The following is a 24,431-nucleotide window of genomic DNA, read 5'->3' as shown; positions in this document are numbered from 1 at the left end:
TTATATAAAGAAACTGTGTCCAAATTCAAACAAAGGAAATTCTCTTTGGAAAGCCCAAAAGTCAATGAAGCCTCCAGTCGACTCCAACTTGCCTATAAGAGGCTTGGGTGGAAACTGGGCACGAAGTGATGAGGATAAGGCAAATTGTTTCGCAAATCACCTAGAAAAGGTATTTCAACCTAATTGCCCAAAGAACAGCTTTAAGCTGCCAATCATCTCCAATAGCGCTAACGAGTCGCTTGAGTCTATTCAAACGTCATCTTCTGAAATTATTAAAATCATAAAAGAGCTGAATCCAAAAAAGTCGGCAGGACACGATAAAATTACTCCAAAAATGCTAATTGAGTTACCAATTATTGCTTTGACAGTACTCTCCTTGCTCTTTAACGCTATTCTCAGTTTCGGGTACTATCCAAATTCATGGAAAAAGTCGCAGATCATCATGATAGAGAAACCAGGTAAAGACTTGACACAGCCGTCTTCATACAGACCAATCAGTCTTCTACCCTGTCTTTCTAAAATATTTGAAAAAGTGTTACTATTAAAGATGGCTCCTTTCCTCCATGAAAATAATGTAATACCAACGCACCAATTCGGTTTTCGTGCAAAACATGGCACTGTAGAACAAGTAAATAGAATTACTAACGAAATCAGAAGGGCGTTCGAGTATAGAGAGTACTGTTCTGCTATATTTCTAAATGTGGCTCAGGCGTTCGATAAAGTGTGGCATGACGGGCTTTTATATAAGATCAAAAAAAGCTTACCTCTCGAAATGCATAAAACCTTGGAGTCTTATTTAAAAAATAGAAAGTTTACTGTCAAAGTAGGAGACTTCATTTCTGAAGAACGACCAATAAGAGCTGGTGTACCTCAGGGCAGTGTTTTAGGGCCAACTCTATACATAATATATACAGCAGACCTTCCAACAGCTAGTAATATTTTGACATCAACTTTTGCGGATGACACAGCTTTAGTGAGCCGAAACAAATGCCCAATTATAGCATCAAAAGTATTAGGAGCGCATTTGATTTTTGTCGAAGAATGGCTAGCAAACTGGCGTATAAATGTAAACGAACAGAAATGCAAGCATGTTACATTTTCTCTAAGACCAAAAACGTGTCCGGCAGTTAAAATGAACAATATTTTAGTACCCCAAGCGACTGAAGTAACATATCTTGGTATTCACTTGGATAGAAGGCTCACGTGGAGAAAACACATATCGAGCAAAATGACCTGCATGAAGATAAGAGCAGCACATTTAAATTGGCTTTTAAATAAAAATTCAAAACTTAGCCTAGACAACAAAGTTCTATTATACAACGCGGTCATAAAGCCGATTTGGATGTACGGCATCCAACTGTGGGGTACGACCTGTGCAACCAATATCGATATAATTCAGAGATTCCAATCAAAAATGCTTAGAACAATCACGTGCTCACCATGGTATATGCGTAATGAAAACATCCATAAAGATCTTGGTATCCTCATGGTAAAGAAAGAAGTAGAGAACAGCAGAAATAAATATTTATCCAAACTCCGCGATCACCCAAACCCATTGGCTAATGCTTTATTACATTCTTGTAATCAATCACGTCTAAAAAGAAGAGATATGCCAGCACACTGAGGAGCAACGTTTCACCAAAACAACTCAATCAATTGATTGAGCATGTCTAGTTTTAATTAGAATTAAGATTTTATAACTTATTGTTAGGCTCCAAAGAGCAGATTCAATAAATAAAGAAATATATGAAAAAAAAGCGGGTAATTGCTATTCGAATTTCTTCACGGTCGGGCAATGGAACATCTGCTCCATCGTCGTCGATAGGGCAATCAGGTTCGCCATCTCCTGTTGTACTTTCACTGCCATTCAGCAGGCTGGAGAAGTGTTCCCTCCACAAACTCAGTATACTCTGGTCATCAATAACTAGATCACCTCTGAGGGTCCTACAGGAGTGTGCTCCGGTCTTGAAACCTTCAGTTAGTCGCCGGATCTTTTCGTAAAATTTTCGAGCATTACCCCTGTCGGCCAGCTTGTCAAGCTCTTCATACTCACGCATTTCGGCCTCTTTCTTTTTTTGTCTGCAAATGCGTCTCGCTTCCCTCTTCAGCTCTCGGTATCTTTCCCATCCCGCTCGTGTTGCGGTCGATCGCAACATTGCGAGGTAGGCAGTCTGTTTTCTCTCCACTGCGAGACGACAATCCTCATCATACCAGCTGTTTTTTTGGCTTTTCCGAAAACCAATGATTTCGGTTGCAGCTGTACGTAAGGAGTTTGATATGCCGTCCCACAGCTCCCTTATACCGAGATGCTGATGAGTGCTCTCAGAGAGCAGGAGTGCAAGTCGAGTAGAAAATCGCTCGGCTGTCGGTTGTGATTGCAGCTTCTCGATGTCGAACCTTCCTTGTGTTTGTTGACGGGCGTTCTTTGCTGCTCAGAGGCGAGTGCGCCACTTCTTAATACAGTCCAAAATGAAAATGAGGCCGTGCGTTGCGAGTTGCGTGGGTTAGAGTTGTTTCCCAGGAATAGTAATGCTTTCGGCAAGCGCGGTGTGTCATCATCGGAAGGCATATTGATTCGCTTTCAATACAAACGTTTTATTGTTAAATAAAGAAAATAAGCGAACGAAAGTTACAAAATTCTGGTGGTTGATGAACAGGATAGGTTCACCTTTAGTGGCCGGTTGTCGGTAACGGGCTGCTTACTGTTATTCCACCTTTGCTTCAAGGTGATCGCTAAAGTAATCACGTCGGGGTCACCAATTGTGGTAAATGGTCCTTTATTATAACACGTCTGGGCGACGTGTTAACCAAAATCCAACTGATGTTGAATAGCTTAGAGTTAGTTAACTTATAGTAAAAGTAACGGTGATCGACAAGCATCAGGTGATGATGCTGTTAATATTTTTACTTAATATAATATATTAATGTAATTGCTTAATTACTATGCGTACGGGTGATAGCAATAATGTAACTCTTAGGATAACAAGGTAAAGTAGAATGAAGGATAATAAGGTGAAGTGAAATGTAGGATAACTTAACCTTTAGTTGTGCTAATATAAATGATCGTAATATTAGCCTATAAGTCATCGCTTTATATAAATTTAATGAAATATTAAATGTGGGTATCGCCACATATATACTAAAGTGAACGGGATAACGTAAACGTCACCATATAATCTTAGATATGATGAAGCTTGGTGATCAGAATGAGTAAAATCAATCCAGAAATTACGTCGTTCCCATATACTATATTAATATAGGTGTCAACGAGTGCTATATTAATACAATTAAATAAATAAACTGCGAGAGTATAAAATGTTCGGTTAAATCCGAATTTAGGTCTTCCTTAATTGTTTAATAATACTTTTTATCTATGTAAATCTAAGTTAAATATGCTGCGACAAGACTTAGGTCTTGTAGCTAGAAAAATGCTATTTTTAATTCGTTTGACGGCTTAATTCGAATTATAGTATACTACAAATGCTACTGCAGTAGAATCGGGATATAGCGACCTTCAAGGGACCGGCGATATTATGTCGTACTAACCGGATGACGTGTAATTTACATATGTATGTAATTATGTATTATAAGTGCGAAAGTTTGATTTTCCTCTTTAGGTAAATAAAACATGTTGTAGGAATCAGTTACATATGTTTATTTTAATTATTCTTAAATGCACACAAATACGTAGTACATACCAAATTACAAACATAGGTACGTAATGCACTGTAATACTGTCACTAACGTAGGATATCTGTTATTTGGGTTTGTTTTCGACAGACTTTTGTTCGGTAGTAAGAAATTCGGACAGCATTATGAATTCGTGACATCATTGTTTTGATATGGTCATCATCAAAGTTAGTCTGAACAAATACATTAAGCGTTTCCGCAGACTTCAGAGCTTCTGATACACTCAAGGTTGGATAAAACTCTGGTTCGTCATCATCACCGTCGCTATCTTTGCTATTCGCGTCGTCGGCGATGATATTATCCACAATGTTTTCATCAGACGGCTCTTCACAAGTGGCGACAGCATCATCGAAACGCGCGTATTGTTCAAAGTCCTCGTTTGTTATGGGTAACTGATGCTTATCAATAGCCTTCGCAATGCTCAGCGGTACGTCGTATTCCCCGGTCGCGCTGAAGCTTAAACCACTGTAACAATGCCTTATCCAACTGCTCATGAGTAAAAGTTCTTACACGTTTGCATTTCAAAACATTGGCATTAAATAGCGGCTCGATCTTGACATTATTCTTCTTTATTGTGGGTATTGTAGAATGAGATACGTCAAATTCCTTTGCGAGGGTCGCGTTTGATTCACAAGCTTCTAATCTGTGTAATATTGTACTCTTTTCTTCAATTGTAAAAAACTTTCTCTTCACAGAACTCATTTTATGGCGCTTTATGAACTTGTCATAACAGGTGACAAACACTAACTGTGATTTACGCGCGCCAATAATGAGATTTGAATTGGTGAAGCGCGTCGTTTTAAACGGACGAATTATCGTAAAAAATGTCGCTATAAACGGTTTGTCGCTCAAACCGGAGTCGCACTAAACGGTTATATTTTCTCAGTATGTAACTATTAAACCGAACTTGAGTAAATAATATCGACGCTAAAAACGGTTAGTCGTTATAAATAAATTCTACTGTATATTCTATGCGTTAATCGCACAGTAACTTTCTTGCGATAGCTATCATCGATTGGCTAAGCGTTATAGAGAAATCAATCGAACACACTATGCAGAAATTCAAACAAATAGGCAGCACTTGTGGTGCAACTCTGCGCTAAAATGTCCTCTTAATCATGCGCAATAGTGTTGCACCATTTACGTTTAAAATTAAACTTAAATCTGCGCAAAAAAGTATTTTACCCCTTCATTTCTATGACTTACGTTTTATTTAATCAATTTTAATATGTATAAAGTTAAACATATTTAAAAAAATATATTTGTATTGTACTTTTTGATAATAAATATTTGTGCAAAGCTCTGTTCCGATATCTAGTATGTAGGAAGTAAGCGTGGTAATGAACCTATTTGGACTATTTTCACAACATATTATTGTGATGTTCATACATACATTCATACATATTCAACACAACCTTTGTATGGGAGGTGGGGTTAAAATCAGATTTCTTCAATTTTTGAACTGTATAAGGATGTGGCTAAAATGAACGACTCTAGAGAGTTTGGTTAATATACCTTTAGTAGCTTACGAGATATGTACAAAAAACTTAATAGGGGCGAGGTCACGCCCACTTCTCAAAAAAAGACATCCAAATATGCCACTCCCTAGGGCGATTCTTCATACAAAATTTGTATAACTTTATTTATGGCTTAGTTATGGCATATAATAAAACAACAATATAATAATTATAAATGGCTAATTCAACGACCAATATGGTGGTAAAAAACAATGTCGATGATCTCAATGCGGCAATTCAGAACGTCGTTCCAGGAGAGTTGACATCTCACAGAATTTTTAAAATCATTGGAATTGCCTGGACCAATTAAAAGTAGAGTGAGTTGTCATCATGCTGTGTATGATAAATCAACCACGACTTTGCAATAGAACAAAACTGTCCGTGTAGAAGTTAATCAATATCGTCATCGAAATCAAGATTGAACCAACTTTGTAATTTACTCGTTTGTGACATATGTACTTCAATATAAGATTAAAACAAGTAACGAAAGGCTAAGTTCGGGTGCAACCGAACATTTTATACTCTCGCAAATTATTGCTATATTTTTACTAAGATAACACAATTTGACCCATAGATCCGACATAAAGTCCAATGAATAACGAAAATCATTATATATTGTATATGATGGCTGAGTTAATTCCTGAACCAATTTCACTCATTTTCACCACCAAGGTGCACTATATATTATAAAGTGGTGGAATCAGATGAAATACAAAATTGAGTTATATGGGAAGTAGGCGTGGTTGTGTACCGATTTAGCCCATTTTCCACATGTGTAATCAGGTTGTAAAGAAAATAGTATGTACCGAATATGGATTGAAATCGGTAAAGTAGTTTCTGAGATATGGTTTTTGACCATTTTCCATTTTTTTTTTAAATCTGAGTGCAGCTTCTTTCTGCCATTTCTTTTATAAAAATTTGTGTTTCTGACGTTTTCAATTACCAATTACCATTTGGTGAATTAACCCGAATCAACCCACCATTAATATATGGTAGCGCAAAATTTTTCCCTGTATTTTCTATACTAATATTATAAAGAGGAAATGTTTGTTTTTTGTTTGTTTGTCTCGAATAGGGTCCGAAACTACTGAACCGATTTGAAAAATTCTTTCACCGTTGGAAAGCTATACTATCCCTGAGTGACATAGGCTATATTTAAATGGTTAGTTAAAAAAAAAATAGGGTTCCTTACCAAAACTCCGATAATGTAAAAAAATACCAAAAAACTTTCTTTTATCGCGAATGCTGCGAAAACGATTGAAGATATAACAAAGTGATGTACTACAATTCTGTAGAACTTATCATTATCTACAAAAAATGACATCATATCTCTAACTATTATAGTTTTGTCACAATAAGCGATTTTATATAAAAAAATTAATTAAAATACCACTACTTGAAAAGGCTATTTACTTATACCTTAATATTAATCCTTATCAAAATAAATGATTTATTATTTAAGATCGCTTCAAAACCTTTATATAACTTTTTGAATTGTTAGATTCTGACATTCCATTCGAAAGATATCACGAGTTAAAAATTTTGAAAAGCCGCTCGGCGGCTAACTATGCGTTGTAGAGTTGTAGGCGTCACTCGGGAACGAGAATGGCCAAACCGATCTGGCTAATTTTAGTCCTGAAATATTCGTGGAAAGCCAGAAAAAGATTAGAAAGTGAGTAAATATGGAAAAATTGCGAGGAAGATAATAATAAGAGAATTTTATTCGAGTTGACAAGAAAAATATAAAAAGAGAAAACAAAAAAATAATATTTTGAAGCATTGTTGCTTTGTTAAAATATTTTTGTTATTGTTCAATTGCATAAGGTTGTGTCGATAGCCCAAAACAATTTGTAACAAATAAGGAAAGGCTAAATTCGGGTCCAACCGAACATTTTATACTCTCGCAATTTATTGATGTAATTTTATTAAGATAACACATAATTTCACATATATATTCGCCATAAAGTCCAATAGAAAATCATCATATATAGTATATGAGGGCTGATGTAATTCCAGAACCAATTTCACTCATTTTCACCACCAAGATTAACGGGAATAGGGGCAACTTGGCACCTGTTAGTGGGCAAACAAACGGCACATTCGGCCTTGAAATTACTCCTAAATTGCAACTGAACGAAACACGAGTCGGCAAAATCGCCAAAAATAGCGCTATAACGAAGATTTTCCAAATATTCAAGAAGTCGCTGGTGGTACTCCACACGACTTTAAAAGATTTTGATTATCGATGCACGTTTTTAGTGGAGCCAGGATTCTGTTAGCAGGTGACAGACTCTTCCAATTATTCATGGATCAACTGTTACTGACGGGCTAATCGCATGCCTAAAATCATTTAATTTGTGGCGACACATAAAGAATCGCCAATTAACAACTAACGTATGAGTGTTTTTGCAACAATATCAAATTGCGATTGTAGAAGCAGTTGGAAATGGTAGATTCCAATTGATTGTTGATACCTCGATGGATTAATAGCATTTCCAACAGATTTCTGTCACTTCATTGACTCGAAAGAGAAGTTTTCCTCACATGAAACCTCAATATGATAACCATAAATGACTGATTGAATGACATATATTGGTGGTAAAAAAAAGATAACGATGATCTTAATGCGACAATTTAGAATTTAGGTCCAAGAGAGTTGACACAGCTAACTGCGTAACTTAAATCAACCTCGAATAATCAATATCGTCGCCGAAGCTAAGATTGGACCAACTTAATTTAATGTATACCTTAGCCACAAAAACGTGTGGCCGGGTCTGCTAGTAATATATACTACAATTACCACTTGTTATGCCGTTACTTTAAGATTTAGGCTAAGCGATTCCATAAAACGGAATAAAGAACTCTCTTTGAATGGAACCGTGAAACCGTAGGCACGAGTTTTAATTTGCCGGCTATTACAATTACAATTTTTCGATACAGGCAATTTGGTGATTTTTAATTTTAATCTAGCATCCCAATTTAAAGTGACTTTTCGTTTCTCAAAAAAGCTTGAGAATTTTCATGGCGCCCGAGCAGGGAGTATGTGCGTGATTTTCGATAAAATCTTTTTTAAAAGTGCCAATCAATAGTGTTAGTGCTAATTTATTCCTTTCGTACCAATTGCCTGCAATGCTTTTCGGCTTACGTTACAGTGAGGTGAAAACAAATAAAAACAAGTAAAGAAGGGCTAATTCCATTCAAAAGATATCACGAGTTAAAAATTTTGTAAAGCCGCTCGGCGTTGTATGTAGAGTTGTAGGCATCACTCGGGCACGGGGGTACGGGAGGGGGTTAAGATCACTCGCGCGGTCGATTCCCTACTGGATGGTCCTGTGCGGAATTAAAAAAATTGTCGCTTGATAATAATATAATATAAAAATGAATTGCTGTTCCGTTTGTGTCGCAAAAAAACGAGAACGGCCAAACCGATCTGGCTAATTTTAGTCTTGAAATATTCGTGGAAGGCCATAAAAAGATCAGAAAGTGAGTAAACCTGAACCAATTTCACTCATTTTCACCACCAAGGTACACTATCTATACTAATATTATAAAGAGGAAAGGTTTGTTTTTTTGTTTGTTTGCCTCGAATAGGCTCCGAAACTACTGAAAACTGAAACTGATTTCACTCATGTTCACCACCAAGGTAGACCAGACCAAGATTATACGCACACTTAATTTGGCTAAGATATTTCACATATTAACAACCGATTTATAAGGTATAAAGCCCACAGTATTTTGGGAAAACCTATAATTAGGTATATGGGAGCTAGGGAAGTTTATGACTCGATTTTATGTGGCTCCAACAGGAGGGCGTCACAAGTCACATAGAAAATGACACAATAGATTTCTTGAAAACAAAGTTGTGTGAACGTGTTATCTTACGAAATGGGCCAGTCAAATGGCCACCTCGGTTGTGAGGTTTTAGGCAACTTGACGTTGCCACACAGGAAATATTGATCTATGCCAACAAGCTAGCGAGTAAGGCAAGTGAATGTAGATAGTTTAGTTTATATAGCTTTAGTATTTTACGAGATATGTGCAAAAAACTTATTAGGGGGCGAGGCTAGGTACACTTTGACAAAAAAAAATTACATACCAACCGTGAAATAAGAATGTGACATTATTCAACTTATTATGTTGCATTTTTTTAACCACAACAACCACAAATCTCGGTTGTGCCAAAGTTAGCATTGATTTTTTTTTCAGAAAGAACGATATATTAGGGTATTCGGGATCTGTTGTATTCGTAGTAATTATTTACCTTTTTTACAACGAAATCAGATATACACAACAAAATCGCGAGCACACCCTGTTGTAATGTATTTCTGCATGTCATTGTAAAACTTCTGAGCAGCTGAATTTTGTGCTAAAAGCTTTTTAATTTCTATAAAAGAGACTTTTTATTAAAAAAATATAAAACTGTGAGTCCAACAGTTTAGTCCTCTTTTCAAATCTGATCAGTTGTGATAAATGTTAAGTTAGGTTAGGTTGAAAGGGTGTTTCTCAAAGGGAAACACACGTAGACTTTAAAATATAGTCCTTTGTGAAGCCTGGATCCCCCCTGGATTAACAATTAGGAGTCGATAAAGCGCCCTGAACCTACTACAAATCTGCAGAGATTTTTAACTTCGCTATTTCGCGAGCCTGCTTTAAAAAGTGAGATCCAAGAAATATCTTTCTTTATCTAGCAAAGGTAGGACATTCCAGAAGAAAGTGATGAGATGATTCCACCTCATCCTCCTCCATGCAGATTTTACGGCTAGCTTCCGGTAAAATTTTTAACCTTACAGCGTATATTCCGATGGGGCAATGGCCAGCAATAATCCCTACGACTAAGGAGAGGTAAGGTTTATTGAGGGCGAAAAGTTCGGTAGACCTACCACGGTTTACCTTAGGCCAGAAGGCCTAACCCAGCTCAGCCGAGGCCCATCTGTCCATTAGCAAACCGCAATAGGACAACGGTGCTCCTACATGCTACCATGCTTCTGATAGTGAGTCCGTCGTTCCTGACCTTGCAAGCTCATCAGCCTTACAATTATCCGCGATTCCGCAGTGGCCGTGAACCCAAACTAGTCTAATTGAAAAGTATAATGAAGCCACCTACAGTGAGGAAAAGGCATTCCTTAACCAACCCTGAGCGCATGGTCAATGAACTCAGGGCAAGTATCGCCGCTCTACTATCCGAGTGGATCGGTAGTTGCGCTTCGAAGCAGTATATTCGTCGCTGCCTTAATAGCAGCCACTTCCGCTTGAAAAACGCTGCAATAATCGGGAAGTCAAATCAGAAACTACAATTACAATAGGGTCGCACTATTGTATTTTCTTAAGCTGTTGGTTTTGAAATGTAAGTATATTTTCAACTCTCGGATTTCATCGGTAATATTTTCCTCTTGCTCTAAACGGATTATGGTGTTTAGTGCGTCATCCAGTTCGTGCGCCACCAAAACCGGTTGGCGAAGATGTCGTCGTTTTCTTAACCATCGGAGAATAATAGCAATAGTATTATTCAAACGTTCAGTTAACAAAATATTGTGAACCGATTACAATCATCTTATTCGTATTACGAGTTTCAGCAACTAAAACCTCCGAATCGTCCTTGTCGAACAGTGTATCATTGCTGGTAGAATCAGATCAAGTTCTTCACATCCGGGCTATGCCTGTACTAATATTTCTTCAGGTGTGATGCCTCTACGGGCTGAATGAAGATTTTACCAGTTACAACCACAGGCGTCAACAATCCAGTATGATCAAAGAGCCGTGCAACTTCACAGAGTACTTGGTGCTTCGTCGGTATCTCTCTTGTCTGATTTAGATCGAACAACTGGTCTGTCAATTCATCCCATCGTAGGATCAAATTCTACCTCTCCGGCCAACGTCACATTATTCCTTCTGCTTTCGCTGCGTTGCCACTCTTTTCTTCTGAGCTCTGCATAGCTACTGCTGCCCACGTTCTAACTTTGTCCAAAACCAGCTTCGACTGGATCATGTAGTGTACGATATTGTCCGGCTTCACTCGATCCGTTGTTAAGTTCTTTATATCAGATTTCTCATTTTCATATATCGGGCACGAAAAGAAAACATGTAAGGCATTTTCTCCATTGCTTACCGCAGAAGGAACAGTTCATTTGGTCATGATGGCCATATTTGTATAGATATTCTCTATAACAAACATGCCCCGTCAAAAACTGTGTAAGGTAGAAGTCAGTTTCACCATTCTTTCTATCTACCCACGTTTTCACATTTCCAATCAGCCTATGGGTCCATCTCCCTGTCGCTGCTGCATCCCACTGTTCCTGCCATTCCTTTGTCTTTTCTGTTTCTTCTCTTCTGTCTTTAACCGTCTGCCAATATATTTTGTTTTATCGTATTATTTCTTGGGGCATGATACCTGCAATGACTCCAATAGCCTCATGCGATATCTGCATATGATTTTTGCCGTAGCGCTGTCCCCCATATAGGTGCAGTGTACATGAGTATGGACTGACTTACTTTCGCTAAGAGGGCACGTCTATTCTGGGTAGGTCCACCAATGTTGGCCATTATCCTCGTCAGCGCCACTGTCACCCTTGACGCTTTTTCACAGGCTTTGTCTATATGAGTCTTGTAATTAAATCTCGAGTCTATCATTACTCCTAGGTATTTTAATGACCGTTGTGTTGTAATGTTAAATCCATCAATATTGAGCGTGACAACCTCCAGTTTCTTCGTGCTTGTGATCAGTATTCCTTCTGTTTTTTGGCCTGCTAGCTGCAGCTTTGTCGCCGTAATCCATTCTTTTATTTTTGTCGCCGCTTGACTACAAAGTATTTCTATTTGGTTGATTTCTTCCGCTACTATTGTCACCTCGATGTCATCAGAATATCCAATAATTTGTACCGCTTTGGGCAATGGGAGCCACAGTACTCCGTCATATAAGACATTCCACAAGACCGGGCCCAGGACAGAACCTGGTGGTACTCAACCCGTTACTGCATAGCTTTGTGGTCCTTCGTCTGTGTCATAAAATAGTATCCAGTCCGATAGGTAATTGGTGATGATCTTCAACAAGTAGGGGGGTGTGTTCTTAGCTTCTAGGGCTCTTATAATGTGGGGTCAATAGGCTGAGTTAAAAGCATTCTTGACATCGAAAGTGACTACCGCACATTACTCTTTAGTACCATACATCCACCTGGTTCCTTCTATCGCTTTACTTGCGATATTGGTAAGCTTCATAACTTCGTCAATTGTTGACCTGTGTCTGCGAAATACATATTGATTATCGGCCAGGACCGGTAATTCTGTTTCGAGATGTTGTTCAAGACGTACACATATTATTCGCTCCAGTATTTTCCCGATTGTGTCTAACATGCATAGTGGTCGGTACGAGCTTGGTTCTCCAGGTGGTTTGTTTGGTTTTTGTATAAGAACCAAGCGTTGCCTCTTCCAAATTTTAGGGAATATTCCCTCTCGTATGCACTTTGTGAACAGTGGTGGTCCCATTGTTACAGTTTCTTTAACACTGTACTCTTGCAGTGTTTGCGCAGGAAAGAGAGTCTCTACTACAGATTTTAATAGCGTGGGGCAGATTGGAGCTTGTTCTTTGCGCCCTCGGACTTTTGTCATAGCAAGTTTGTAAGCGTCACCCCACGGGTTTTCGCCTATTTTGCCGCACAGCTCTTTAAAGCAGCAGGCCTTGCTCCTTTTATTGATTGATTGATTTTTTGAGGTCGTTCCGCTTTCTCTTAAAACGTTCTCGTAGTATTGTGTATTCCGCCGATTTTCGTCCTCTTTGACACAGACGCCTCGCTTTGTGACACTCTCTTCTTAGCTCTTCGATTTCACCGTTCCACCAATATGCAGGCTTCCTGTGTGCAGCTTGCTTTTTCTTACACATAGCGGCATCACATGCCTTGCTGATGTGTTGTACTAGGTATTCGGCCTGTCGTTCCGTTTCTGTAGCATGGTTCGGGTTGCTGTTTAACATAAATTTGAATAATTCTTCATCAAGGGTGTCGGCTTTCCAGCCACTGGTTTGAACTCTCTTGGGGGATCTACATCTTTACGCGTGGACATGGTTCTCAATTTCTAGCATGATGGCCAGATGGTCGCTGTGCGTGTATAATTCGCTTACGTTGCATGTAGTTATTCACACCAGGGAGCTACTTGCAAATGTGATGTCAATTTCAGAACCACGGCCGTTTTTTTCAAACGTATTCCTGTTACCAGTATTCAACAGTATGCCATCCAGTGATGAGAACGCTTTGAGAAGGGCATCTTCTCTCCTATTCGTGTGGGTACTACCCCATTCCGTAGCCCACGCGTAGAAATCTCCTGCCACAATGTTCATTGTTGTATTTGCAACTTCTCGTACCAGATTATCTAGGATTCTTTCATTCTCATTCTGTGGGACACTCGGCGGGATGTAGCGGCTATAAAAGTTTATGCCACAGAATGTTGCACGCGTGTAATAGGTATGACCTGCTAGTGGCTTATTTTGGAATGATTTTTCTCCACAGGCCCATATGGCAGCTTTGTTCGTTTGGTCTGGAATCCAGCTTGCGGTATCTATGTTTTTGTACTGTTCACTGACAATGGCTACGTCCAGTTTTTGTTCAAACACCGTCTGCGTGAGTAAATCTTGCGCAGCTTCACAGTGGTTGAGGTTAAGTTGTTGTTGGCTCTTTTGCATGCTACTTGATACAGGGGGCATTTTTTACTACCAATTTGGTGGTCCTGTGCTTTTCATTTGAGCTTCTTTTAATTTCAGCAGCATTTCGTCTTTGGCCGTTTTCCTGATTCGAGTTACATTTTCACCCAGCTTCTGGAGTGTATCTTCTTTTTTAACTGCCTTTAGGATGTCGCAGTAAGATATGCTTCATGTTCGTTAAATCACTATGGCATCAGGACGCGGTGGATACTTGTATGCCCTCCTCTTTTTTCGTTTTAACTCGATCCAGTCATCTTCCTTTTCCTTTAGTATTCCTTTACTAACGTTGGTGGGTTTATCCATTTTTTTCTCCTCAGTCTTCTTCGACTCTTCTACGTGGGTGATTTTGTTTTTCTTCGGTGGTGTACGTCGTTTGGTCTGCTCATCACGGGGTCTCTTTGGCGTTACATTCGTGGTCGATAGCATATTCAAGATATGTCTTCGTTCCTTCAGTTTGTTATGCGCTTCTTGTGCCTTACTATATATCATCCCTATATGGCTAATCAGATCCCTGAGGTTATTGTTAATGGTTCACTGTGGTGGACGCATCATTTCCGTCAGCCTCTTGATTTCATCTCCCAGTTGTTTCATGCAGTCTACACCCTTTTCCACTGAGCTAGCTTGTTATGTGCTATCTTGCAACGCTGGCGGCGACGATCTAGATCTCAATGGTTTTTCCACACTGAGCGCTTTTGTGGGCGATCTGCCGAGTCTTGGGGCACGTTTAAAAGGGTCTATGTCCATATTCGGTGTCTCCTGTGTGGAACATATCACTGGCTCTCTGTTATTTCCATCGTTTGTGGTTTCAGTTCCACTACACATTATTGCGGCATAGATGTTGCTGCTGCTATTGTTATTTTTATTTCTCAAAAAAGTTTCCATGTCTTTCTAATTTGTTGTAGCAGCGCTTCGTGTGCAGGGGGGCGGGCCGAAATAGACAGGGACGGGTGTCGATGCTCCTACCCCAGCTTCCTGAGACCTGTCCTTCGCTTTGCCAGTCCCGGAAAACACGGACGGACCAGGGCTCGCCCGGAGTAACGTATGCTACTAATCCTACGCCCAATGCATACTTCTTGACCAGAGCCCAGAGTGGCTGGTTTCGGGTAAACAGCGATGCTGACACATCGGCAGAGTAAACTCACATCACCCTGTCCATCCTAACAACGGAGAAGTCGTTGTTAAGTTTTCGAGGGACTCCCAGTGCGTCTTGTTGTTTACCGGTCAAGTTATTTAACAGCCGTACCTAACATGGTGAACAGACGCTGACCAGGGAGCCGCCCAATTTGGGTCCGTCGCGCCTGGGTTTTTGTATTATTCAACATGCCCATGCATGTTGAGAGAGACACATATTTCTTTGAGTCGATGTCGATTCGCCACAGACACAGGAGTTTCAACAGATCTGCTAGCTTTTATACCGCATCCTCCACTCCTGCCGCTCATCGTCGTGGGTTGCTTATTCGTTCAGACTTATTTCGCAACTAACCTGCTACTACAGGCCGTCCGACTATCCGCGACCTGCCGACCCCCCGGTAGCTTAGAGCCCAGCTAGAAACGAATCTACATGAAGTACTGCAGTTGTACCATAAGTACGTGAAACGCAAGTACATTCCTTCGGGCGTTTTTGCCAGTTCCACTGCATCTGTAACGTTTTACAACTTGTTAGGAAATCATTAACATAAAATAAGGTTAGGATCGCCGTTCGAGCAAGTTCAGATGTACGTTTGGAACCACAGCACATTATTGTAGAGAACGAACCGCTTTGTAAGGGCTGTATGCCATCCCATCTGAGATGGTCATCAAGCGGGAAACTTGGATCTCGTCTTCAGGATACTTGCGCCATATGTTTCGTTGATAACCTCGATGTTCAGGTGCAACTAACACTTGACAGAACATCTTCTCTATTTCTCTGATATAGCCTCTCGATAGCGTCGAAATAGTAGAAGTATACTACTGAGGGAATCGTGAAGCGTTAGACATACCAGTTGAATATCGTTGAGTGAGACTCCAGTGCTGGTAGGTGAGCGTTGAACACCATGCAGAATTTTGTTGTGATCGCATGATGTGGAATACTATGGCTGGTGTTGTCACTGGCGAAGCGAATGAAATTTCAGTCGAATTTCGCCAGCTCGAATTGTGAGTGGCGAACACTTGGCGAATTCGCCAAGAATAGGCGAACGAACCGGCGAAAATGAATATTTGGTATTGTCACTGGCGAATATGGAAAATTCGCTTCGCCTAAATTGTCAAAATCTGGCGAACGTTTATTTCATTCGCCAGTTCAATATAATTCAAAAAAAAATTAAAGGAAACTGTTATTTGCTTGAAACTGTTATTTATTAATTGTTATTCGCGAATTGAATTGAGAATGGAAAAAACGTGAGTTTTTATTAAGGGGGGGTAAGGTTTGACAACTTTTTTTTTTAATTTTTTTTTATTTTTTTTCTGAACCATCAACATCTCAAGAATATTCTGTAACAAGTTTTAGGTCATTCGGAGAAAAACTAACGAAGTTACAGCATGTTGAAGAACGATACCTCCAGCTACCAGCGCTTAGTGAACAAAACTTTGAATCGATTTTCCCAAATATGTCATTCTTAAAGTCGGTGACCAGCCTACAGGAAAAACTACAGAATCGATCGTTTTGAAATTTTGAACAAATATTCTACATACATATAGCTTTCGAATGACGTCGAGTTTTTCCAAAAAATTTTAATTACTAACAATTTCACAATAACAAATAGGTTGATTTTTTCGTCTAAAATCGTAATTTTGGCTTGAAAATGGTACCAAAAATTTAAAAATTTAAAAATTAAAAAAAACTCGACGTCAATTGAAAGATAAACTAATAAACTAAAGAAAGCATTTTGATTTTTTGGTTTCGGATCGATCCAGCGATGCTGTAGGCTGGTCACCGCACAAACACTTTTTTTCGAGGTGCCTGCAGAGATCGACGATAAATCCGTTATTCCTCGCTATTTTTCGATAAATCTTTTTTTAAGTATCCTTCAAATGTTGTACTTTCATATAATAATAAGTAAAATAAACCTACAGTAATAATTTTTTCTAAAAAAATTCATGAAAAAAGGTCTTTTTTCGACGAAACAAACCTTATCCCCCCCCCCCCTTAATTTATTTATTGTATTTTATTTATTAAACGTTTTCAGAATAAAAAAAAATAACCAGAAGCAGTTTGAGCTGATGGGGAAGCTTTTGGAGAAAAATCCACAGCTAGCCAAAGGAATGACGCCGTTTGGATCAACAAAAAAAACTAGGATTGACTTCTGGGAAGATATAGCGGTTGAACTGAATAATATCGGCCCTCCACTACGTAGAGGAAGCGAATGGAATAAGGTAAAAATAAACCATTTCGATTGCATATTTGTATATATGTACATATATAAGCACATTGATTTGTATATTACTTAGGTTTGGTTGGACTACAAATTAAAACTAAAGAAGAAAATTTCCAACAATCGAAGAGAGACTGTAGCCACAGGTGGGGGCCCTTATACTCAACGCAGTTTAACGCCTTTAGAGCAAGCCGTGGACGATTTGTTCAGCTTACAGGATGCAGTGAATCCAAGCGGATCAACGTTTGGAAACACTGCAGCTGAAAATTTGGAAGAAAGCATCACACATGTAGACGTTGACGAGGTGCAACCTGAACAGGTGCGTGAAAATTTGAACGTCAACGTTACACCTAGGCAGGCACGTATAACCGGAGTGGAGGAGCGCGAAACTTTGCGTATGAAGGCTTTAGAAAAGCAAGCGCAAACGCAAGAAAGCCTTGTCGATTTACTACACAGTATTAAGTCAGAAACAAAAGAAATCGGAAGGTATACAAGAAAAATGTATGAACTAAAAAAAGAAAAATTGTAATTAAAAAAAAAAAGAAGAAAGGAAGAAAGAAGAAAATATTGAGCAAAAAAGGAGACATAAAGAAAAAATTGAAATAAAATTAAAGGAATTAGAATTAAAACAAATTAAACACACAAAATAAAATAAGAATTTCGAATAATTAAAAATTAATTTTATTATTTTTAATTATATATTACACAAACTTATGTACTAATGCATTTAGGGATATAACTACAATATTTACAAAGAATTAGCTATTTGTCTTCGGCGACGATCCGCTGCTGAACCACTGAAGTTTTCTTCAACTGGTTCCAGTGGTACTACTACATCAACGAAAGTTTCTTGTTCAGGATCATTAACGTCATACTGCTTACAAATATTGTGTAAAGCACAGCACACATTAACAATCATTGTTGCTTTACTAGGAGAATATCGAAGTTTACGTTCACCTAGTATACAACGGAAACGGCATTTTAGCACTCCAATTGTCCTTTCAACTACGTTCCTTGCCTTTGCATGTTTTTTATTAAATTTTGATTCCACTGTTCCTGATAAAGCATTTCGGTAAGGTGTCCATAGGTACTCATGTAGTGGATAACCAGAATCAGCTAAAATATGTTTCGTTTTAGTAAATATGTATGTAAATACATTCATAAATAAATAGCAAGTTAATGTATATTTGTACCCAAATAAACTGAATTGTGATCTCCTCTTTGGTATGTCCGTTCCAAATATGTTTTTAATGTGCTATTATTCCACACAAATGAGTCGTGGGAAGATCCACCATATCTTGCATCAACGCACCTTATTACCATATCATGATTGCACGCCTAAATAAATGTATTTGTTAAGGTGAAATAATAATAATTAAAAATTTATATGCTTAGTTGCTACTTACAATCATTGCGTTTATGCTGAAAAATCCCTTTCGATTTAGATATAAGTGCTTGTTTACACTTGGAGCAATAATCGCAACATGCGTTCCATCAACGCATCCAACCACATTTGGAATTCCGGAATTGGTATAAAATTTTCTTCTTGTCAGTTGCTTATGTTCTTCACTTATATCGGTTTTGATCCATACACTGCAAAGAGTGGTTTCCAATATTGGGAGCATTTCATTCAAAATCAATGAAACAGTGGGCTGCGCAAAACCTAATATAAAATCATTTCCCACTGTTTGCTGATAGCTCCCGTGAGCCAGAAATCGAAGAGTGCAACACAATTTCAACATTGGCGATATTGACGACGATAGCTGATAAGGACATTTTTCATTTATATTGTCTAACACATACATAAATGCATCCTTGCTTAGCCGAAAGTTTTCCTTAAAACTGAATATAAAAATTTATTTAATAATGCATACACTTTTATAGCAATATAATTACAATGCAGAAGAAAGTTCCATGGGATTGGAGTATCCCTGATGAACCGCCGCTGTCTTAGTAAATTGATTGTTGTGCTTTCAACATAGCTGTCTTCAAAATATAAATCAACGTTGCAAAACATTTTTTACTTTATTTTTAACAATAAGCCCGTGGTTGTATGAAATTCAAATTAAATTTTGTAAACAAAAACAATTTTCAAATTAAAGGCGTCAAAAATGTCAATTTTTGGATGAATTCGTGTGACATTTTTCAATTATTTTGGTATGGCAACAAAAAAGTTAGGCGAATGTGTTCATTCGCCAGTCACAATACGAACGAGTCGAATTTTCGCCAAAGCGTTCGACTCGCCAAGTACGTTCGCTTCGCCGGTGACAATACCAGCCTATAGTAACAGTTAGGGTGGTTGTACCAATTCCATATTCCCAAGTGCAGCGTATTCTCTTATATATGTAATATAGTTTGCTCCAAGGATTGGATCTGCAACCATGAGACGCTCCAATCTATAAAACTGCTGTATTGCAAGTTACAAGGGTAACAAAACTTATTCGCCAGTTTTTCCAAACGGCGATCCTCTCTATCTACGAGCAGTGTTTCCTTCGTAGTAAGAGATACTGCTGCTGGGCCAAAGCGGGTACGCTGGGCAAAAGATTCGTCTGGTCCTCCACCGATGACTTCCCCTTGTATGAGTCGATCCCACTCGTCCGCTTCGATAGGAACGACGATCGTTCCACGCATACCAACTACTCAGTCCGCCAAAGCTAAGCTCCTTAAGTATAACCATTAGTTCATGTCAATCTTGCTCCTGGAGTCGGAGAAGTAATAGACGATAAAACCAAGGCATCAATTCGCATCTCAAAATTAGTTGTTGTTGATCTCAGAGTGAAGGTCATACTACCGTTCACTTAAGCACTAATGGCAGATCCTACTCCTTCTATCATTACATTACATTTTCGTCGACATAGTTGCAAACAGTTAGCTAGTCGGTCCGTTACGGAGCTAACCTGTGACCCAAGATCACATAAGACCCGGGCCACTCGCTGCACCGATGTGTTTCCAATAGCATATGCCCACGCTGTTGCTGAAAGAGTTATCGGCTTCGGGTTGACAACGAGGGACCTGGCGGGTGCTGCTAGTCGTTGCTGCCGACACACCATTAAGGCATTCGATGGTTCCGGAGTCAGGCTATTATCACGTTTTTCTAGATACTTCAGTAGGTCTTCTGGGTGGTATGTCTATAAGGTTTGTTTCGTCGAAAAAAGATTCCGTAACTTATAATTTGAAAACTAAACGACAACTTTGTTCGTGTTTTTCTCTCATTCATATCATCTTTCATATCATTTTCTCAACTTCTTGTGCGCATCATTTCCAAACAAAAATAAAATTTCATTAGCTCCATTTTATATCTTTTTATTATATAATGCATATTTCTATATGAATTTGCAAATCACATACAAAGAAATAAATTATAAAACTAAAATTTTCGAATAAATTAATTTAAAATTTAAATTAATTTAAGTGAAAAATAATTAATTTCAGTTCCACCATTTGACTTAATTTTTATTTAAATGGTCACGCTTTGCCATTTAGGGGGGGTAAGGTTTGACAACTTTTTTTTTCATTTTCCTATATTTTTTTTCTGAACCATCAACATCTCAAGAATATTGTGTTAAAGTTTTAGCTCATTCGGAGAAAAACTAACGAAGTTACAGCAGGTTGAATAACGGTACCTCTAACTTAGGTTTGCGCGCCTTCCAGCTACCTGCGCTGAGTGTACAAAACTTTGCATCGATTTTTCCAAATATGTAATTTTTAAAGTCGGTGACCAGCCTACAGAAAAAAACTACTGCATCGATCGTTTTGAAATTTTGACTTCACATAGTGAAAATTCCATTCTTAACATTTATTGAATTCAAATTTTAGATTTGTTTAAGATTTTTTAAGTAAAAAATACTTATTTTATGAAAAAAAAAAACATTACAAAACTATGTATATGTTTTCCTTTTGATAATACTCAGCGTATTCAATGTCAAAAATATTAAAAGACACTGAAAAGAACAAAATTGCAAAAAAAAATGCATATTTGTGTCTTAAATATTATAGGCATTTAAGCGGGATAGGCACTTAAGCGAAGGCTTTTAACCTAGGAATTTTATATGTAAGTTTAGAGGAAAAACAAAGATGCCGCAAAATATTGTGCACTTAAGCAGAGATCACTGTATGTGGAAACCTAATATGTGCCACATATTAGAAGCTATATGTGGAGAATTTTGCAGCACTGCGTTTTATTTATATCTTTGTCGTAGAACCTTCTTCTGCTCAAGTATGTGTATAAAAAATCTTTCCAGGGATGTCTGAATTCTGCCGCGCTTTAAAAATATAACCATGGTCAAGCCAAAATCAGGGGTGTCTGAAGTTTTTTCGCGTAGAACTCCTTTCTGCATTGGCGGCTTTCGGCCGCGCTTTAAAAAATAACACAAGTTTTAGCAACACAAGGGACTTTCCTCGATATGATTTTTAAGAAGTTATTTCGTTAAATAAAAGAAGACGAATTTTGAAAAAAAAAAGAATTTTCACAAAAAGAGAAATTTATGGATGAATTTATGTGGCAGCACTCGTTTTCCGCATAATTGTACACACAAAAATCTTAGAGCGATATTTGCTTCAAACACTTTAAATAAATATAAAATTTGAATTTTATTGCATTTTAGTAATGTAATTTCAAATATTTGGAGTGAAATAAGTGCGTAAAATGTGTTAAGGTGTGTGAAATGGCTTGTTGAAATTTTTGATTTTTTGATCTTTAAAGCCGAAAATTTCGAAACCTAGACGTCTGCGGTACCAATAACCCTATATATTTTTGAATCAGGAGGACTTCCTCTTTCCATCGGTATTTTCAGACCGCGGCGCCAAAGAAATCGGAATTGTGCCATTGCATATTTTATTAATACTATGTTTACATATAACGAGATTATCTCCATTTACGAGCTTAACTCGATAATCTGTAATTAAGAAACGAGATTTCCCATACAAAATTGCTCTCTGGATAATCGAGATTATAAAATTATCTCGTTTTATACAACTAGATTTTCGGTGTTATTCCTAGGCTTAAAAATAATTTTGCGAAGAAAAGGAGAAATGTCAAATGAAAATGTAAACAACAATGACCGACAGCGAGAGAAATATGTGTAATACAACAACAAATGCAACACATTTGACAATTGATAATCTCATTTGGCTATATGTAAACGGTTCGATTATTGAACGAGCTTAGAACAAGATTATTTTCATATGTAAACATACTATTAGCGTGATTTTTTTTGTTGTACATTGCAATTCGAGTACCGTGCAAGGGTTAGGATCCCCTTTTATTTTCCGTTCAAAGGAAAATTAATATAATTTTTCTAACAAAAAATTGCATCTCCAGACGGGGGTATATATTAATGTTAATTTTATCGTTTATTCCTTTTATCGGTATTATCGATATTAATTTCAACATTATGGTATTTAAAATAAAGTATTATTGAATATTTATAAAAACATATACGATTTTTGCGAATAAAGAAAATTAGTAAAAGCAAAGTTGAAAAAGAAACTCCGTATGTGAATTAAATTCACTTATAAATTTTTAAAATAATGAATAAGGTTGAGCAACTGTCCGATGCTGAACTCCAGGAGAATCTAATGGCTCTGGGATTTCCTAAAGTAGCAGTTACAGAGACTACACGTAGTATTTTAAAAAATAAATTACTTAAATCTAAAAACAAAGAAATTATACAAGCTCGTCACGAGTTAGGTGGTCTATCACCTATGAAACGGAGAAGTCTAAACAACCAAAAATTATCAAATGTTTTTGCCACTGATCGGAAAGTGGGTTTAAACAATTACCCGGACACTATTTCGATGTACTCAGTACCACAAACAGATTCTACATCAACTAAATATCGACACATATCAGCGAATGTAGGTAATAATATGGATGATTTTTTAAACGTAATGGACTATTCAATTCATGGTTCTCCAGAATCAAAAATGGTTTCGCTTTCGGAACATCAAAGTCATGAAGGAGTTGTAAGCCGATTATTAAGTTTTCGTGACAAAACTTTTAAAAAGCCAAAAGTATGTGAAAATAACCAACAGACATGCTTATCATTGTCGAAAGGATCAAATAGGTGTCTAAATAAATCTGAACGTACATTTTATGAATTTATTTCTTACGTTGGAACGCAATCTCGCCTTAATCAAAGCTTTAAGCCATATTTATTGGTTAGCTTATTTGCAATGTTTTTTACTACTTTGGCTTTTATATATATGTTAAAAAGTCCAAACAATTCAGAAGTTGATAACCTTCGAAATAAGGTGTTAATTTGTGAAGAAAGAAACAAGAAAACAAATTGTATTCCTGCTATGTATATTGATGGGACAATGGACCTACTAAAAAATATTATGGAAAATCTACAAATTCGATCAAAACAAACACATTGTAACAATAAAAAAGTTGTTCTCACCGAAACAGATATTTTAAAATCTTTGGAAAAAATAGGATACTATGATGGAATGCAAAAGTGGAGAGAAAATTTATTCTTTGCAAAAAGACTTATAGAACAAAACCCTCAGTGGAAAGTTGTAATAAATAGTGGTCAAAATGTAAGTTATTCACTTTCCGATCAAAATGTTTCTTTATTTTGCAGTTTTTATTCCAAAATTAAAAGCTTCTTTGTAATTATTGGTATTGGTTCTATAATTGTTGTATTCTCAGTTGTTATATATACATTATATCGTAACATAAAAGCATGGAGATTGAATCGCTCTAATGTTATTGAACAGTTCACAACAGATATTGTAAATGAACTTATTTATAGAGCATCATTGAGTGAAGCTCCGGAAGAGCGGGAAGTTGTAACAAACCATCTCCGTGATAAGATAATACCTTTAAACAAACGAAACAGTTACTTAAAATATTGGAATGAAGCTTTAAAAGTTCTCGAAACTAACGATAGCAGAATACAATTTGGATTTAAAATTATTGATGGCACAGAATACCATACTATGGCATGGATAAGCAATGCAACAAATGGTTTGCTTAAGAAATGGCAAAGCCCGGCTTTTGGTTACGCAAACAAAATTAATAAGCCCCCCACGTCATGTTTGAAAATACGGCATATGTTTGATTCAACAGAATCAGATATCCACAATTTAAAACAAATAATAGAATCTGCGATAATAGAGAAAGTAGGATCCCGCTGTTGCATTCAAGACATCCAAATTGATAAAAAAAGTTGCTGTGTTTATGTC

The 24,431-nt window shown here is 37.5% G+C and overlaps 3 protein-coding genes across 3 annotated transcripts; 2 read left to right on the top strand and 1 right to left on the bottom strand.

The window, feature by feature from the left end:
• Window positions 1–6,905: 6,905 nt before the first annotated feature.
• On the bottom strand, window positions 6,906–20,569 carry LOC128919752 (putative nuclease HARBI1). Its single transcript, XM_054233644.1, has 4 exons — window positions 19,140–20,569; window positions 18,650–19,085; window positions 18,437–18,581; window positions 6,906–18,359 (listed from the first exon to the last, which is right to left on the bottom strand). Exons 1-4 carry the CDS (start codon window positions 19,157–19,159, stop codon window positions 17,992–17,994), a joined length of 969 nt encoding a protein of 322 aa, XP_054089619.1. The 5' UTR covers window positions 19,160–20,569; the 3' UTR covers window positions 6,906–17,991.
• Window positions 16,969–17,894, top strand: LOC105220215 (uncharacterized). Its single transcript, XM_029045690.2, has 2 exons — window positions 16,969–17,244; window positions 17,320–17,894. Exons 1-2 carry the CDS (start codon window positions 16,969–16,971, stop codon window positions 17,770–17,772), a joined length of 729 nt encoding a protein of 242 aa, XP_028901523.2. The 3' UTR covers window positions 17,773–17,894.
• Window positions 20,570–22,598: 2,029 nt separating the features above from the next.
• LOC105220214 (inner nuclear membrane protein Man1) lies at window positions 22,599–24,202 on the top strand. Its single transcript, XM_054233054.1, has 2 exons — window positions 22,599–23,783; window positions 23,999–24,202. The coding sequence occupies exons 1-2, from the start codon at window positions 22,773–22,775 to the stop codon at window positions 24,011–24,013; spliced, it is 1,026 nt and encodes a 341-aa protein (XP_054089029.1). The 5' UTR covers window positions 22,599–22,772; the 3' UTR covers window positions 24,014–24,202.
• Window positions 24,203–24,431: the final 229 nt, after the last annotated feature.

Source organism: Zeugodacus cucurbitae, chromosome 6 (genome assembly GCF_028554725.1).
Source record: "Zeugodacus cucurbitae isolate PBARC_wt_2022May chromosome 6, idZeuCucr1.2, whole genome shotgun sequence".
Lineage (NCBI taxonomy): Eukaryota > Metazoa > Arthropoda > Insecta > Diptera > Tephritidae > Zeugodacus > Zeugodacus cucurbitae.
Note: the sequence above shows the minus strand (reverse complement) of the source record. Positions and strands in the feature narration are given on the sequence as shown.

Excerpts from the sequence above, each read along its gene's own strand:
- LOC128919752 (XM_054233644.1), bottom strand. The coding sequence starts at position 19,159 with ATGGAACTTTCTTCTGCATT. Across the intron at positions 19,086-19,139 it reads ATGGAACTTTCTTCTGCATT|TTTTAAGGAAAACTTTCGGC; the intron begins GTAATTATATTG and ends TTTTATATTCAG. Across the intron at positions 18,582-18,649 it reads TCAGCATAAACGCAATGATT|GCGTGCAATCATGATATGGT; the intron begins GTAAGTAGCAAC and ends ACATTTATTTAG.
- LOC105220214 (XM_054233054.1), top strand. The coding sequence starts at position 22,773 with ATGAATAAGGTTGAGCAACTGTCCGATGCTGAACTCCAGGAGAATCTA.
- LOC105220215 (XM_029045690.2), top strand. The coding sequence starts at position 16,969 with ATGAAAAAAGGTCTTTTTTCGACGAAACAAACCTTATCCCCCCCCCCC. Across the intron at positions 17,245-17,319 it reads GAGGAAGCGAATGGAATAAG|GTTTGGTTGGACTACAAATT; the intron begins GTAAAAATAAAC and ends TATATTACTTAG.